At 43.1% G+C, this 18,416-nt stretch overlaps 1 protein-coding gene across 2 annotated transcripts in view; it reads left to right on the forward strand.

Moving 5' to 3' along the window:
* Positions 1-18,416, forward strand: part of LOC121552132 (nesprin-2-like) — a 236,291-nt gene that overhangs the window by 109,997 nt on the left and 107,878 nt on the right. For both annotated transcript variants that reach the window (XM_045211261.1, XM_045211262.1), the window contains 11 exons: positions 2,382-2,526; positions 2,921-3,121; positions 5,121-5,380; positions 7,269-7,419; positions 9,366-9,512; positions 9,914-10,054; positions 10,322-10,504; positions 12,703-12,840; positions 13,432-13,617; positions 15,285-15,407; positions 15,601-15,783. In XM_045211261.1, the coding sequence (XP_045067196.1) occupies positions 2,382-2,526; positions 2,921-3,121; positions 5,121-5,380; positions 7,269-7,419; positions 9,366-9,512; positions 9,914-10,054; positions 10,322-10,504; positions 12,703-12,840; positions 13,432-13,617; positions 15,285-15,407; positions 15,601-15,783 (1,858 nt within the window). The remainder of the gene's footprint in view (positions 1-2,381; positions 2,527-2,920; positions 3,122-5,120; positions 5,381-7,268; positions 7,420-9,365; positions 9,513-9,913; positions 10,055-10,321; positions 10,505-12,702; positions 12,841-13,431; positions 13,618-15,284; positions 15,408-15,600; positions 15,784-18,416) is intronic.

An 18,416-nucleotide genomic window follows, 5' to 3' on the forward strand; every position in this document is an offset into this window, starting at 1 on the left:
TAGGGGGACACAGAGAGTCAAAGGATGCAGAAAGGGGAGGAGAGGAGGGTTGAGGAGGCAGAATCAGGAGATTGGAGGGAGAAGGATTGAGCAGAGGGAAGAGATGATAGGATGGAAGAGGAGAGAGTAGTGGGAGAGAGAGAGCGAAGGTTGCGGCGGCGCATTACCATCTGTGTAGGGGCAGAGTGAGTAGTGTTGGAGGAGAGCGAGAGAGAAAAGGAAACAAAGTAGTGGTCGGAGACATGGAGGGGAGTTGCAGTGAGATTAGTAGAAGAGCAGCATCTAGTAAAGATGAGGTCAAGCGTATTGCCTGCCTTGTGAGTAGGGGGGACGGTGAGAGGGTGAGGTCAAAAGAGGAGAGGAGTGGAAAGAAGGAGGCAGAGAGAAATGAGTCAAATGTGGACGTAGGGAGGTTGAAATCCCCCAAAACTGTGAGGGGTGAGCCATCCTCAGGAAAGGAACTTATCAAGGCGTCAAGCTCATTGATGAACTCTCCAAGGGAACCTGGAGGGCGATAGATGACAAGGATATTAAGCTTAAATGGGCTAGTGACTGTGACAGCATGGAATTCAAATGAGGAGATAGACAGATGGGTTAGGGGAAAAATTGAGAATGTCCACTTGGGAGAGATGAGGATTCCTGTGCCACCACCCCTCTGACCAGATGCTCTCGGGGTATGCGAGAACACATGGTCAGACGAGGAGAGAGCAGTAGGAGTAGCAGTGTTTTCAGTGGTAATCCATGTTTCCGTCAGTGCCAGGAAGTCGAGGGACTGGAGGTTAGCATAGGCTGGGATGAAGTCAGCTTTGTTGGCAGCAGAACGGCAGTTCCAGAGGCTGCCTGAGACCTGGAACTCCAGGTGTGGGGTGCGTGCAGGGACCACCAGGTTAGAGAGGCAGCAGCCACGCGGTGTGAGGCGTTTGTGTAGCCTGTGCAGAGAGGAGAGAACAGGGATAGGCAGAGGCATAGTTGACAGGCTGTAGCAAATGGCTACAATAATGCAGAGGAGATCGGAATGAAATGAACTAAACATCTGGGAGAGGAGAGAGCAGGGCCTCCCTCACCAAAACTTCCACCTCAGAAACTATAATTGTTTCACTGAACCACCCGAACAAAAACTCTCCCAACTTCCACCTTTAGAAATCAGAATTGTTGTGAACCACAGCGGTTCAATGTTTCAAGGAATGGACTCAACCCACTTTATTCAGCTAGCTAACTATGACACCATAGCTAACTAGCATGCTAGCATCCAATAACACACAGTTTAGCACCAATACTTGGTTACAACAAACTACCAATAGTGTGTTAACACACTAAACAGATAATTCGTGTCCGTGTCTAGTTCCTTTCATAACGCAGCAATAATTAAACGTTGGCTAGCTAGCACAAGTATATTGTATTTGGCTACTACAGTACAGTTAGCTGGTCATGTTGGCTAGCTAGCAATGGCTACTGTGTTGACTTTGTTTGAAAAACGGCTAGCTAGCTAGCTTCGTGCTACACCCGGCACCGCCGAAAACAATGCCGAAAACAATGCTAACCTACAATAACTACCCACAACAGCCCACGATGCCTAACTATGACGCCATAGATAACTAAGTTAACCACAGTTGCAAAAAGTTACCAGTAGCTACCCGCTAGCTAGCTAGCTAGCTTTGTTGGTCCAAGTAGTGGGTAGGCTAGCCTCGTGCTTCGCCGGGGTCTGCCGAATACAATACTTACCTACAATAATTACCTACAATAACCTTCAATAACTACCTGAGTAAGCTACCTATAATACCAAACTACAATACCTACCTACAATCTAAATACATGGTTTAAGCTTAACTCAACACCATATAAGAAGCCAAGCTTACCTATATTTCGTACACTGCATGTTGACCACAGTTTAGCACTCCGAGACCCATGTCTCTAGTCTCTGCTGAAATGGAATTGCTCCAAAAATGTTGGTGTAATTGAGACAAATAGGTTCAGCAGTCTAATAAATGAAATGTTAGTGCCTTGTTACTTTTCCCTCTGTTCACCCTCGTTTGATGAGAACTAAATTAAAGCCTGGATGAGGATGCAGCTCATGTCTATGTATTTTATGTTGCATTGAATCAAATAAGATTAGAGTATAAAGCTACGGATCTGGGAACTTTGGATGTAAATTAGCTTCTAACACTGGTACATTTACATTGATGTAAAAACAGACATGTTGATTTATGTGCATGTAAAAGAGTACAGTAGATCAAACCAAATCCTAATTTTCCACCCAGAGTACAAATGAGCTTTTAGCTTCACAATGACTTAAAAAATATGAAAATGTAAACAACATTAAAACCGGACATTAAAACCGGACGATTTTCAGTCAACATATTTGTTTTGTATCTATTCCATAGGTGTGCGGACAGACAAAGCCTCCACAGGAAGTGTCATGAGGAGGTATGGCAGATCCTGAAGAACAACGAATCAAGGCTCTCCGAGTGTACTGCCCAGGAAGTGACATCATACACCAACTGTGCTGACCAACAGGACAGAGCCAAGGTGTGTGAAGTGCTATGCATCAGTGGTTCTTCTCAGAGTTTCTTCCTTCTAGGGAGTTTTTCCTTGCCACTGTTCTCCTGCTTACTTTTCGGGGGTATGGTCCCGTTTACTGTCAAGCACTTGTTTTTAAAAAGCATTTCTTCAAGCTTTATTTAGACTGTTTAGATATCAAGGGGATACAGAGGTGGAGAGGGGGGAAAAGATACAGGGGAGGACACAGGGCTTGAACCCCAGTATCCATCAGTGAGTTACATGTGTGTTGCCACTACACCACAGCTCTGCCACACCACAGTTCTGCCGCACCATAAAGCACTTTGTGACACATGTTGTAAAAGAAAGGGATATATTCTGTATACAATACATTTGACTGATTGATTAATCTCTTAATGTGAAGACACTGTCGGAGGAGGTGCTGTCTATAGCTGGGAAGCTGGAGGAGCTGAGGGCGGTGTGCCCACTGCGGGGGTGCTGTGTGGGCACCGAGGGGGCACTGGGTGCCCTCTGGAGGCGCTGGGCGGCACTGCGGCGCGGCGTCAGCCTCCTCCGGGCGCGCTTAGAGCAGAGAGGGGTGGAGTGGAGGGACGTCACCAAGAGCGTGAGTCACGTGACTGAACTATCTTCAGTGAACTGGTCCTTTAATGGTCATAATGTAATATAGTATATGGTATATAATAAGTATATTACATATGAATAAATTCATGTAGTCCAAAAAAGAATTACTTTTCTTTGTTGGACTACATGACTTCACCCCGGATGAGCACTCCATTAAATAGAAGCCTTTAGTAGGCCCGGCACATGATAAATATACATACATGTATTATAAAGGTGATTATTCTTACCTTCACAACAGCACATGGCTCATAATTTTTTTTTAATGTACATATTCATAATACTTTACACATAGTTGATCCACAAAGAGTAGGGCTTTGGAAATACCTCGTTTGTTTTTGTACAAAAGTGTGTGTAGTAGTATTGTAAGCCTATGTGTAAATACAGTGGGGGAAATAAGTATTTAGTCAGCCACCAATTGTGCAAGTTCTCCCACTTAAAAAGATGAGAGAGGCCTGTAATTTTCATCATAGGTACACGTCAACTATTACAGACAAAATGAGAAAAAAAATCCAGAAAATCACATTGTAGGATTTTTTATGAATGTATTTGCAAATTATGGTGGAAAATAAGTATTTGGTCAATAACAAAAGTTTCTCAATACTTTGTTATATACCCTTTGTTGGCAATGACACAGGTCAAACGTTTTCTGTAAGTCTTCACAAGGTTTTCACACACTGTTGCTGGTATTTTGGCCCATTCCTCCATGCAGATCTCCTCTAGAGCAATGATGTTTTGGGGCTGTCGCTGGGCAACACGGACTTTCAACTCCCTCCAAAGATTTTCTATGGGGTTGAGATCTGGAGACTGGCTAGGCCACTCCAGGACATTGAAATGATTCTTACGAAGCCACTCCTTCGTTGCCCGGGCGGTGTGTTTGGGATTATTGTCATGCTGAAAGACCCAGCCATGTTTCATCTTCAATGCCCTTGCTGATGGAATGAGGTTTTCACTCAAAATCTCACGATACATGGCCCCATTCATTCTTTCCTTTACACGGATCAGTCGTCCTGTTCCCTTTGCAGAAAAACAGCCCCAAAGCATGATGTTTCCACCCCCATGCTTCACAGTAGGTATGGTGTTCTTTGGATGCAACTCAGCATTCTTTGTCCTCCAAACACGACGAGTTGAGTTTTTACAAAAAAGTTATATTTTGGTTTCATCTGACCATATGACATTCTCCCAATCCTCTTCTGGATCATCCAAATGCACTCTAGCAAACTTCAGATGGGCCTGGACATGTACTGGCTTAAGCAGGGGGACACGTCTGGCACTGCAGGATTTGAGTCCCTGGCGGCGTAGTATGTTACTGATGGTAGGCTTTGTTACTTTGGTCCCAGCTCTCTGCAGGTCATTCACTAGGTCCCCCCGTGTGGTTCTGGGATTTTTGCTCACCGTTCTTGTGATCATTTTGACCCCACGGGGTGAGATCTTGCGTGGAGCCCCAGATCGAGGGAGATTATCAGTGTCTTCCATTTCCTAATAATTGCTCCCACAGTTGATTTCTTCAAACCAAGCTGCTTAGCTATTGCAGATTCAGTCTTCCCAGCCTGGTGCAGGTCTACAATTTTGTTTCTGGTGTCCTTTGACAGCTCTTTGGTCTTGGCCATAGTGGAGTTTGGAGTGTGACTGTTTATACTGATAACAAGTTCAAACAGGTGCCATTAATACAGGTAACGATTGGAGGACAGAGGAGCCTCTTAAAGAAGTTGTTACAGGTCTGTGAGAGCCAGAAATCTTGCTTGTTTGTAGGTGACCAAATACTTATTTTCCACCATAATTTGCAAATAAATTCATAAAAAATCCTACAATGTGATTTTCTAGATTTTTTTTCTCAATTTGTCTGTCATAGTTGACGTGTACCTATGATGAAAATTACAGGCCTCTCTCATATTTTTAAGTGGGAGAACTTGTACAATTGGTGGCTGACTAAATACTTTTTTCCCCCACTGTGTTTGTGGTTGTGTGTCCTTTGGGTGTCCCAGATGGCTCAATGCAGCAGTGCTCTGGACAAGCTGCAGGGTGAGCTGCCGGACCCCACCACAGTGAGCTCCGCTCAGGGAGGCCCACTGGTTCTGCTAGTTCAGACGGAGCAGCACCAGGTTGGGCTAGAGCGGGAACAGCGAATCCTGACCTCCCTGGAGCTCCAGCTCTCCCAGCTCCTGGGTGAGTCCAGCCCTCAGGAGACAGCTAGCCCCATCCCAGTCTGCCAAAGGCTGAGGGAAATGCAGGAGCGCCTTAGGAGGTAAGGATGATACAGTACTCTCTTTGAAATACAAATACTCCGTCTTTCGAAACTCACTCACACAATTCACATGGCACACACGCACGCACGCACACACACACACACACACACATACACACACCTCAGGAATAGAAAAGCACAATGCAAAATCAAAAGTAACAGTCAGTATCTGGTGTGGCCACCAGCTGCATTAAGTACTGCAGTGCATCTCCTCCCCATGGACTGCACCAGATTTGCCAGTTCTTGCTGTGAGATGTTACCCCACTCTTCCACCAAGGCACCTGCAAGTTCCCGGACATTTCTGGGGGGAATGGCAAATTGATATTAAAAACAGTTGAGCTGACAGCTGTTTTGTACTGTTTCGCTATGGCTGTAGTCATCACTCTAGCAAGAGGGCAATATTGTATTAATGTAGTAGTGTGTATGTGTGTGTGTGTGTGTCCAGAAAGCTATGACCTTTGTTTATTTATGTCTGAGAAAAAAACACTTTTCAACCCAAAAGATCCAGTACACAATAAAAGTATAATAAAACATATACAAATATGATGATCAAAATAAAATAATTCTGAATGAACAAGCCTTTTCATACTTTATAATATGCCTATTGTAATCTATTGTAATCTATTGTAATCTGTTGTAATCTGTTTTAGGAAAATCTACCCAAAATTTTTAACCTTCTTTATTGCTTTACCAAACGTATCATGACATTAGTGATAGTCAAAATCTGTTAAATTTGTGAACGTCTAAATCAACATTTGGGCCATTTAAACTGTGTGCATCCCTCCTATAGACAAGGGGTGAAGGGCTATTTAAAGGGCTCGATTTTGTCGTTTTGAGCATACATTTATTTTAGGTTTAAGGAAGCGTGTAGGTCGCATTCTTTTTCCTAGAGCTATGAAAGTATTTAGTATTTATATCTGCCTGCTCGAGACAAATTCAGCGATTGCTTTGCCATGTCTGTGCTGTGAAGCAGTCGAGCTGGATAAATGTTTTTCTAAGGACCGCCCCTTTGACGTGACGTCACAGTGAAGTTATATAAATTGATGTAATGATGCAGCCGACCACTAGAGGGAGGCAAATACACGTTTATTCGACAGAGGACCCTTAAATGGTCCTAGGAAGGTCTGGATTTATGTCTTCTGACTTATAAAACGGTGGGAAATCAATACAATAAGTAATGTAAACATATATATATTTTTTAAAGTGATTCTAATGCCCGATTTCGAGGACTGTCAGGTTATTAAAGGTAGACTGAGCCTAATGAGATCATCTTACACAGTGGGGCGACTTCCTGCTGAAAGAAATCTACAACTACAAAATTAAAATCTACCAAAACTCATCCCAATGTGGCCATGCTGAAAGAAATGTCTGTAAAGCTAAAATTGTTGTATATACTGACAAGATATTGGAGTCTCCACTCTATGTGAATCAGTGTCCGTAAAGGTGGAAGGCAGGCTGGAGGAGGCGGGAGCAAGCGGGAACATTCTAGTCAATTAAATGGCAGCTTCGCATGTGAACAACAGGCACACCTCCGATATAACATAATTTTTTTCTCCAGGTTGGAGGGATGTGAAGCGCATCCACTTATATCAATACATTTGTAACAACCTAAGTATTCCAAAACTTATATTCAATCAAATAGGCCTCACGTAGCAAATTAGCAATACATTTTTATGTTGACCAAAATCAACACTCTCCCATTGCCCTCTATACAAAATAAACCCCACTTCCATTTTCCCGCTGACAGAAATAGAGGCGCAGTCCGGCATCTGCCTTTGCCTCTTCCTCTCTGTGTAAAGTCTGGGAAGTTGCCCTATGACAGTGTATGATTATGTCATATTGCTGAGCCTACCTTTAACATTGTGAGGGTGACATTGTGCCCACACAGCTTGAGAGAGCAGAGCATGCTGGTCCAGAGCGTGGCGCTTTCAGAGGAGCAGGAGAGGGAGCGCTTGCAGGAGCAGATCGGAGAGGTGGCGCAGCGAGTGGCTACCCTGCTCTCCATTCTGGCATCCCACCCCAGCACACGCCAACTAAAGGTGAGCTACTATGGGAAATACACTGTATTCTTTATTTACATTTACATTTTAGCAGACGCTCTTATCCAGAGCGACTTACAGTTAGTGAGTGCATACATTTTTCATACTGGCCCCCCGTGGGAAACGAACCCACAACCCTGGCGTTGCAAGCACCATGCTCTACCAACTGAGCTACAGGAGTTCTCCATTTAGAGGCTAGAGAGAGAGATTAATTTATTGTATGGGCCAGAAGAAACTATAACATGGTAAACTTTTCTTGAAACAGCCACTACAAACCTCAGCTAACTTTAGCCATCGTTAACATTAAGTTGTAAAAAACTGAACTTCCCCTTTAAATAGGCTACATCATGACTCTCCTCAGTCAATTCATGACTCATAAGTTATAAACAGTCCTGTTATGTGTATCCCAACCGTTGAATTGAACTAGTCATTGATTCTATGGTTGGAGCTTCCTTTCTCCTTTCTCCTTTCTCCTCCCGCTGACCCGAGCATCTTTTGAACTCTCCTCAGTCAATTCTGCAGTTACTTTACCTGCTAACTTTTAAGTGGAGACAACAGGTCCTTAATGCCTCATTAGATTCAGTAGAGTTTGCTGCGCTTAAGAAGGCCGTTTTTGGAGACAGTTTAGAACCCATAAGAGTCTAAGCCCTGTCTAAGCCGGGGGAGGGGGGGTTCTACTAAGCTAGATGGAATTGTTTTAAGAAGGTCATACCAAGGATCATTTTGCTATTTGATTTGGAATTTTAAGACCCCTTGAAGTATAAAAAAATATATATAAAAAATGATTTGATTAAAATATGTATTTGGCTTAGGTGCGATTAGCCATACAAATGCTTTGAATAACAGATTCACTAAATGGAACAACAGATAATCCCCCCCCCAAAAAAAATCTAAATGAAGTTTGTTCTGAGGTGTCTGTCCTATATCTGATGGATATAATAAAAATCAGGAATCATTCTTTTTATTTTTTTATTTTTTACATGTATGTAACTAACCCCTTATTTTTGGCACAAAACAGTGTCCAGTGTCCATATATATAGTACTTCCATAAATGTTTTCAACTGGTACCGGGGGACCTTCAGATGAGTCTTGTGAGGCTTGTGGGCAGCTTAGAGCAGAACAACCAACATGAACATGTTTGTGAGAGTCTCACCTTCCCACATAGGGGTCATATAAGTGTGTAGCCCAAACTGTTCAGATGCTACAGACAGAAGTTGGCAGATTGGCTGTACTGACTTCAGACGAGTCCCAAGACGCTTGTGGGGGTCATACAGCAAAACGGACAACACCATCATGTTTGTGAAAGTCTCATCTTTCCATAGAGGGGTATAATAGTTTGTAGGCCAAACCGTTCGGATGCTACAGACGATTTTGTGAGAAGACACATTTTCGGGATGTCTCATGGTCTGACAAACACCACTTTAGCTCTGTCATCTTTCACCACAGATGTGGAAGTGCGAAATAGGCAGACGTGGGGAATTGAGACGCATCCAATGCAAAGAAACAGATATCTCTAGCTTAAACGGACAGATTTTTATGCAAAAAAAATTATTACGCTAATTAGATTTCCGTGGGGACGTGGACATCGACCTTAGGGGGTTTAAGGCACATTCACATGGTATCTATTTCTCTCCCTCTCTCGTTCTCTATTTCTCCTTGTTCTCTCTCTCTCCCTTTCTCTCCTCTCTCTCTCTGTCTCTCGCTCTCTCTCTCCCTTTCTCTCCCCTCTCTGTCTCTGTCTCTCGCTCTCTCTCTCCCTTTCTCTCCCCTCTCTGCCTCTGTCTCCATCTCTCTCTCTCTCTCCCTTTCTCCCGCTCCCCCCTCTCCCTCGTTCTCCATCCCGCTTTCCTTCCACCCTTCCACCCTCCCTCTCTCCCCACTCCCCCTCTCTCTCTCTGTCTTCCTCTATCTCCCTCCCCTTTCTCTTTCTCTCTCTCTCTCTGCAGGAGGTCAGGGTGGAGTTGGGTTCCCTGAGGGCCAGGTTACAGTGCATCATGGAGTGTGTCGGGACAAAGTATGCCGCTGTTATACCTCCGGAGGTGGAGAGACAGCTGCAAGAAGTCACCGGCTCTCTGCAGGACATGGAGGAGAAGGTAACGGGGATAAAGTTACCGATAGGAACAGATCTAGGATCAGCGTCCCCTCCCCCAGTCCTAACCTTAACCATTAGTGGAGAAAATGCAAAACTGACATAAAATCAGCATCTAGGGGCAACTTCACCCTACTCCTTGGTGGGATGGTTGGTAGAGCAGTTTTGGGGTCAATTCCATCTCAATTCAGTCAATTGTGGAAGGGAATTGAAATTCAGCAAATTAATCGAAAAGTCCACATAGAAAACATCGGACAAGTTTCATCCGATAAGTTTGCTGTATGGAAATGGGATTGAGCCCAACACTGGTTTCTGAGTAAAAACTTTAAGTGTTATTTCATTGTGTGTGTGTGTGTGTGTGTGTGTGTTTGTGTGCGCATGCATGTGCGTGTGTGTATTTACCAGGTTGGCCAAGCCCTGGAAAAGAGCAGCCCACTCAATAGGCTGAGTAGCAGAATGGGGGAGATCCGTGTCGGGCTAGAAGAGGTCCAGACATTACTGCAGCAGAGGAGCCCCTCTGTGTCCGAAGCTGAACATGTGCTAAAGGTGTGTGTGTGTGTGTATGTGTGTGTGTCTCCATGTTTGCATTCATGCGTTTGTTCTTCCCCTGAAACAATCAACCTAGTGTGTATGTATGTGTGTCCTTCCCTGACCCCAATCAATCGTGCAAGATTGCTCCTAACCTGGCTCTTGGCCGAGTCACTGAAAAGCACTTTGTGACAACTGTTGATGTAAAAAAAAAAAGGACTGAGAAGTACATGGGATTGATTGATTCATTGATTGATATCATGACGACATAATATTTTTGTCTAGTTCGTATGGGACCAGCTGGACCAGTGGCACGGCCGGCTGGCCCTCCTGGAGGGCGAGGTGCAAGAGGCGGCCGAGGAGGAGCCGGAGCAGGCCCACCTCCTCATGGACCAGATCACCCAGCCGCTTCAGCTCTACCAGGACACGGCCCAGCAGGCTGAGCAGCGCACTGCCTTCCTCAGCAAGGTGAGTGAGAGATAATACAGGAGTAGCTCAACCTTACCCTCTGATCGGCTTGGTTGGCTTTTCACCATATTCACCATGTACACCAAGTGGTTGTATCTTATAATTACAACATTCCTCAACTGGTTCTTCCAAAACAGCACAATTTCAGTTGACTGTTTTTTTTCCCTCCATTTATTTCAGTTCCTTTGGCATATGCCAGGGGTCCCAAATTACATTCAGCCGTGGGACGATTTTTCCTTGAGCGGATGGTCGGGGGCTGGAACATACTTATAAATCATTTGTACACTGCAAATCGACCGCAAGAATCCCAAACAGATAATAGTATTTGACAAAAACAGGGAACAGATACTTGGGAACAGATTTCCTAAATTAAAATCACTGAGCTCATTTCCTAGTGGTTTTACAGTATTTTATGTCCATGAATGAACATTATATAAAACATTTTTTATTAATAATATTAATATATATATAAAATATAAAATCTATTACATATATATATATATATACAGTGCATTTGAAAAGTATTCAGATCCCTTGACTTTTTCCACATTTTGTTACGTTACAGCCTTATTCTAAAATGGATTAAATTGTTTTTTTTCATCATCAATCTACACACAACACCTCATAATGACAAAGCAAAAACAGATTTTTTGAAGTTTTTGCAAATGTATAAAAAAACAACTACTAAAATATTATATTTACATAAGTATTCACACCCTTTACTCAGTACTTTGTTGAAGCACCTTTGGCAGCGATTACAGCCTTGATTCTTCTTGCACACCTGTATTTGGGGAGTTTCTCCCATTCTTCTCTGCAGATCCTCTCAAGCTCTGTCAGGTTGGATGGGGAGCATCGCTGCACAGCTATATTCAGGTCACTCCAGAGATGTTAAATCGGGTTCAAGTCTGGGCTCTGGCTGAGCCACTCAAGGACATTCAGAGACTTGTCACGAAGCCACTCCTGCGTTGTCTTGGCTGTGGCTTATGGTCGTCGTCCTGTTGGAAGTTGAACCGTCACCCCAGTCTGAGGTCCTAAGCGCTCTGGAGCAGGTTTTCATCAAGGATATCTCTGTACTTTGCTCCATTCATCTTTCCCTCAATCCTGACTAGTCTCCCAGTTCCTGCCACTGAAAAACATCCCCACAGGATGATGCTGCCACCACCATGTTTCACCGTAGGGATGGTGCCAGATTTCCTCCAGACGTGACGCTTGGCATTCAGGCCAAAGAGTTCAATCTTTGTTTCATCAGAACAGAGAATCTTGTTTCTCATGGTCTGAGTCCTTTAGGTGCCTTTTCGCAAACTCCAAGCGGGCTGTCATATACGCCTTTTACTGAGGAGTGGCTTCTGGCCGCTCTACCATAAAGGCCTGATTGGTGGAGTGCTGCAGAGATGGTTGTCCTTCTGGAAGGTTCTCCCATCTCCACAGAGGAACTCTGGAGCTTTGTCAGAGTGACAATTGGATTCCTGGGCAACTCCGTGACCAAGGCCCTTCTTTCACGATTGTTCAGTTTGGCCGGGCGGCCAGCTCTAGGAAGAGTCTTGGTGGTTCCAAATCTCTTCCATTTAAAAATGATGGAGGCCACTGTGTTCTTGGGGACCTTCAATGCTGCAGAAATGTTTTGGTACCCTTCCCCAGATCTGTGCCTCAACACAATCCAGTCTCGGAGCTCTACGGACAATTCCTTCGACCTCATGGCTTGGTTTTTATTCGGACATGCACTGTCAACTGTGGGACCTTACATAGACAGTTGTGTGACTTTCCAAATCATGTCCAATCATTTGAATTTACCACAGGTGGACTCCAATCAAGTTATAGAAACATCTTAAGGATGATCAGTGGAAACAGGATGCACCTGAGCTCAATTTCGAGTCTCATAGCAAAGGGTCTGAATACTTATGTAAAAAAGGTATTTCTGTTTTGTATTTTTTATACATTTGCGAATATTTCTACAAACCTGTTTTCGCTTTGTCATTATGGGGTATTGTGTGTAGATTGATGAGGGATAAAATTCATTTAATCCATTTTAGAATAAGGCTGTAACTTAACAAAATGTGGAGAAAGGGAAGGGGTCTGAATACTTTCCGAATGCACTGTATATATATGTTATTTGTTTCGTTTTTCGATATCTTGGGGGGCCCAATAGAGGAACCCTATCCTATGCTCTATGTCCTATATTCACTGTCCCCCTCTGTTAGATCCCTGCCTGCCTCCAGGAGTATGAAGATATAATCCATAGTGCTGGCTGCTGGCTAGACGAATCCCAGTCCTGGCTAGACGCTCCTGGCACCTACACCACAGCCCGGAGCCTCCAGAGCCAGGCCAACACACTGCAGGCCAGTCCACTGCACGCACACACACACAGACACACCCTCACATGTACATAGGCGCAATCCCCTGGATTGTAGAACACTGCTAACGGTGTTAGTAGTTCAGAATTTATATATACTAGAGCTGTGCGTGTGCGAGTGTGTGTTCCAAGTAACACGTTTTATTAGTTATATGTACGAGATGATATACACCATCCAACTAAATGCTTACTTGCAGGTTCCTTCTCGACAATGCAACAACGATAAGAAATAATAAAAGATAAGAATACAAACATAAAGTAAATGGCTCAGTAGAATATAATACATTTTTTAGCATAAGTATTATACAGGAAGGCACAATTTATAGTCCAATATTTACACGTGTTTTGGGGAAGGGGTGATTGGGGGGCAAGTGTTTAAATTGTGCAGTATTTAGCAATCATAATAAGAGTCTTTTAGCAGCAGTTGGGATGTGTGTGTAGCATAAATGTGTGTGTGTGTGTGTGTGTGTGTGGGGGGGGTGTGTGTGTGTGTGTGTGTGTACGTGTGTGTGTGTGTGTGTGTGTGTGCATGCGGGTGTGCTCTCATGTGTCCATGTTCTGTAACCCCATACCATAGATGGTGCTGGATGACTCGGAGCGTATCCTTACCACTCTGGTGGGCTTCAGGACGGTGTTGGGGGAGATCTCTGTTGTGTGTCACACCACTGCTATGGAGGATAGGCTGGTCCAGACCGAATGCCAAGTCACCGCCATGCAGCAAAACATCATGGGGCCATTGGACCAGCTGCTGCACATCACTCCGGTAAGACCCTCTATTGCAGTGGTTCTCAATAGGGTGTACTACTAGCTCCGGGGTCAAGTTTCCTCTAGGTACAGATCTAGGATCAGCCTCCCCTGCCCCAGTCATAACCTTAACCATTAGCGGGAGAAATGCAAAACGTAGACAAGATCACTGTCTTTGGGGCAAATTCAACCTACACCAGTACCTGTCCCCCTGGGGGTACTTGCCCTATCCACAGGAGGTCACAAGTGCAAAGTGCAAGCCAGCCATGTTTAAGTGTGAATGTGTTTGTGCGTGGGTTTTAAGGCATTTGGTTGTGTAAAGCGGGAGAGAGCGGAGTGTGACCATGAGCATGGTGCTTAAAGCTAGAGTGTTTGTGGAAAGAGACTAAGGTTGTCAATCAACAGCCTCAATAGAGGAGTTTTGCCCTCTCTCAGAATGCATTGTGTCTCCTCCCAGTATGACATTTAAATAATAACAGCTGTGGCTAATGCTAGTGAGTTTCAATGGAACACTTCACTGCGTGTCTAGGCTTATATTTGATCTAACACATTTGGTCTTGGTCTGACCCAGAAAAACAACTCACACACAAACCTTTGATGCTAATAAATGCATTTTTATTGATAAAAAGCCAAAAGAAATGAATAAATAGTATAGAAAATATTGAGAAAAGTAAAGAAGAAAAAAACATTGGCCCACCTCTCTTCACGGCATGTATTTTCCTTTGGTTTGTCTTGAATAATTTAGGATTTTAATTTATACCTTTTTTCATCCCCTTTATCTTTTGTCTTCTTTTTGTTTTAAAGCAACAGTTCACCCTAATTTCATACTTTTTTAATCCTCTTCTTACCTTAGAAGTAGTTTAGGCCAGGAGTTACTGAAATGTACTGAGTGTAATTTGCAGTCACTCCTGGCCTATAGAATACTTCCATGGTAAGAAAAATATTTTAAAGGAGGAAATTAGGGTGAACTAACACTTTAAAAGTAAATTAAATGCCATTAAATTCAATACAGTGGTACCGTATACAAATGCTTTGGGAAAATGTATAAGAACATAGACCTATGGTTGGTTGCACGAGGGGGAACTTTGAGCAGAGCAAAGTGATTGGGGATACAGTAGCCAAAAAGGTTGAAAACCCCTATGCTGTTCTATCCCTAGAATAGAAGTTACTACGTAAAGTGAAAACAGGTATCAGACATTATGGTATGGGTATGGTACGGCTCAAGGGCCACATCGGGATATCAAAATTCACCAGAGGACCGCACAGATTTTTTTTCTGACTGATTAGTTAGTCAAAAGCAATTTGCAGGTCCTGAAAAAAGGGCAGCTATTTCAAAAGGTATTGGTCCATTATAATTTCTACATACTTTCTATCTAATTTTAGCCGTCCATCAGTGGCCTGGAGTTGTTTTTTAACCCAAAATACAGTACCCTTATAATGTCTTAGTATCATCACATAGTGATCCTACGTTATTACCAGAAGCTTTCAGACTGGTATGTGTGGTGTCAGGAGGTTTGGAATAACATAAGACAGCAAAAGACAATGGACCATAAAGCAGTATTCTATTCTATCTTTTCTATTCCATTTATGAAACTGACTTGTGGTGCTTTTCATGTTTGAGTTTGGTTTTTGCTTTCGAGCTTTTTCTTTTCTCTGGAACATTCACAGCATTGTTGGCATTTTCAGGAAGTGGATGCCATTGAAGCAGAGGTGAAGACGATGGAGAAAAACGTGACCAAGATCAGAGCTATTTTATCCTCCGCTGATACATTGGACATCTCGCTTGAAGAACACCTCCACAACTGGCAGGTGGGACAAGAGTGTGTGTGTGTGTGTGATAAGTGTGTGTTAAGTGTGTATAAGAGGATGTGTACATATCCATGCATGTATGTTTGTCATTATATGATTTAGAAATGTATTTCATTCACACGTGCACACACTTGCATTTAAAAATGTGTGTATGTGCTTACTGTATGTACCTCCCCCTTCCTGTTCTGTCTAGGTAATCCTGGCCAACATCCAGTCTATGCGGAGGACAGTGGGGGAGATCGAGAGCTGTAAGGCTGAACTGGGACTACCTCAGGGGGCAGAAGAGACCCTGAGTGCCTTCCCCAGAGCCATGCAGCTCCTACGGCCCCTCCAAGAGCTGGAACAGCTGACACAGGAGCAGAGTAGAGCGCTGGAGGTAGGAAACGTTCCCACAACGTCCCCACAATATCCCCACGTTTCAACAACGTTACCAGACCGTGTCTCCAATGTCCACACAACGTTACAATAATGTTTTGGCAATGTAACTGTAATGTGCCCCCAATGTTGCCAATATTGTCCCCAAAGCCAGGCCCCTCTTCATTCAAGAAGGGTTCAGTAAAGTTCAGTGATAAAAATAGAAACTGGGTTACATTCATTTTGGATCAATTAAGTGCGAGGGGGAAACAAAAAAAAGTAGGACTGCGTAACTGACCCAATGGGCAAAACTGGTTTCAGTGACGTCATTATGACATTTTGTAAATGTCATTTTAACAACCAAAAATACTTATTTATCTGACCAGATAAAAACGGAAATATGACGTATTTCTCATGACGTCTTGATGTCATCATAAAAAGGAAGTCACTACCTTGTTGAAACAGAGACTAGTTAGTTATGATCTGGTTATATGGTAATATTCTCAACCAGAAACAACAGTTTACAACAAATTGAACATACCAAATGTTGCCCACTGGGGGAGGGTGTGAGTTGTGCACTTGGGCATTTATAGTGAATTTATAATTTGGGCAAAATGATATTTTAATTAGAGTTGATGTCCGTGCCCCCGTGGAAACAAATTAGCATAATAAAAAATCCCCCCAATATTAGTCAGTTTAAGCTAGAGATATCTGTTTTTTTGCATCGTCTCAATCCACCACATCCGCCGATGTCGCACTTCCGCATCTGCGGTGAAAGTTGACAGATCTAGAGCGGTGTTTGTCAGACCATGAGAAATCCAGAACATTGGTCTTCTCACAAAATCGTCTGTAGTGTCCGAACGGTTTGGCCTATTATACCCCTCTATGGAAAGATGAGACTCTCACGAACACGATGGTTTTCTTCATTTTGCTATACGACCCCCACAAGCGTCTTGGGATTTGTCTGAAGTCGGTACAAACAATCAGCCAAATTCTGTCTGTAACGTCCGAACAGTTTGGGCTACACACTAATATGACTCTCACGAACATTAACATGTTGGTTGTTTTGCTCAAGACTCGTCTGAAGGTCCTCCGGTACCAATTGAAAAACGGAATGGAAGTATCTATGGAGACTGTTTAGTGCCAAAAATAAGCAGTTAAATACATGTACATAAACAAAAATTTTTTTCATGATCTTTCTTATACCTCTCAGATATAGAACATACACTTCAGAACAAACTTCCTTTAGATTTTTTTGGGGGGACTATCTGCTGTTCCATGTAGTGAATATGTTATTCAATGTGTTTGTTTGGGCTAATAGCAGTAAGGCAAAAAAATATATACTTCAAGGGGTTGTAAAATTCCAAATCAAATAGCTAAATGGTTCTTGGTAGCTAAATGATAAATGTCCAGTAAGGCTGAAGGACCAGGCTGAGTGGTCGGGAAGCTCACCTTGACTGAGAGTTCTTTGAAATGCCTATGTCAAGCAACTTGGACAGAATGTTTCAATGAAATCATCTCAAGCAAATGCTCTGATATATGAAGCAATTCAGATTGAAATTGCGTGGAACATCCAATTCTGTCATACGTCATGGTTTCACACATTATTTGTTTATCCAACCATTTGGTTATTGTAATATCATCGATATAGACAAAATGCTGGCTTTACAATTGAGCTAGCCAAAATAAAATTGCCAGCACTGTTTTATCAAGAGCTCAGTTCATGTTGGACAATTTCAGTTGAAACTGGACAGGAAGAGGTCTGGGTTCACTTCATAAGTTACACTTATTGACTGTCAGACCATGTATAGTCAATGTGCTTGAAGTGGCCAAAGCTGTCAAGCAGATAAAAGAGAACAAAGCCAGCGGACCAGAAACCTGCTGAGATCTACAAACACAAAGGAGAATGTCTAGTAGAACACCTGCACTCAATTATGGTCAGGATTTTGAATGATAAAGACCTTCCCAATGAACTGAAAGATGCCATCATTGTCACCATCTTCAAGAAAGGGGACAAGTCGGACTGTGGCAACTACAGGGGAATCTCTCTCCATTCCAGGCAAAATACTTGCAAGAATCCTTCTAAACAGACTCTCACCCATTGCTGAAAAACTCCTCCCTGAATCCCAGAGTGGCTTACGAGCCGGCAGAGGAACTTCAGACATGATTTTCTCAAACCTTTAACTCCAAGAAAAGTGCCAGGGGCAGAGACTATATGGCCTTCTTTGATCTGATAAGGCCTTTGACTCTGTTAACTTTGAGTTCCTGTGGAGAATCCTGCTGATATACAGTACCAGTCAAGAGCTTGGACACACCTACTCATTCTAGGGTTTTTCTTTATTTTCTACTATTTTCTACATTGTAGAATAATAGTGAAGACATCAAAACTATGAAATAACACATCTTGAATCATGTAGTAACCAAAAAAGTGTTAAACAAATCAAAATATATTTTATATTTGAGATTCTTCAAAGTAGCCACCCTTTGCCTTAATGACAGCTTTGCACACTCTTGGCATTCTCTCAACCAGCTTCACTTGGAATGCTTTTCCGACAGTCTTGAAGGAGTTCTCACATATGCTGAGCACTTGTTGGCTGCTTTTCCTTCACTCTGCGGTCCAACTCACCCCAAACCATCTCAATTGGGTTGAGGTCG

Source organism: Coregonus clupeaformis, chromosome 36 (assembly GCF_020615455.1).
Source record: "Coregonus clupeaformis isolate EN_2021a chromosome 36, ASM2061545v1, whole genome shotgun sequence".
In the NCBI taxonomy this organism is placed as follows: domain Eukaryota; kingdom Metazoa; phylum Chordata; class Actinopteri; order Salmoniformes; family Salmonidae; genus Coregonus; species Coregonus clupeaformis.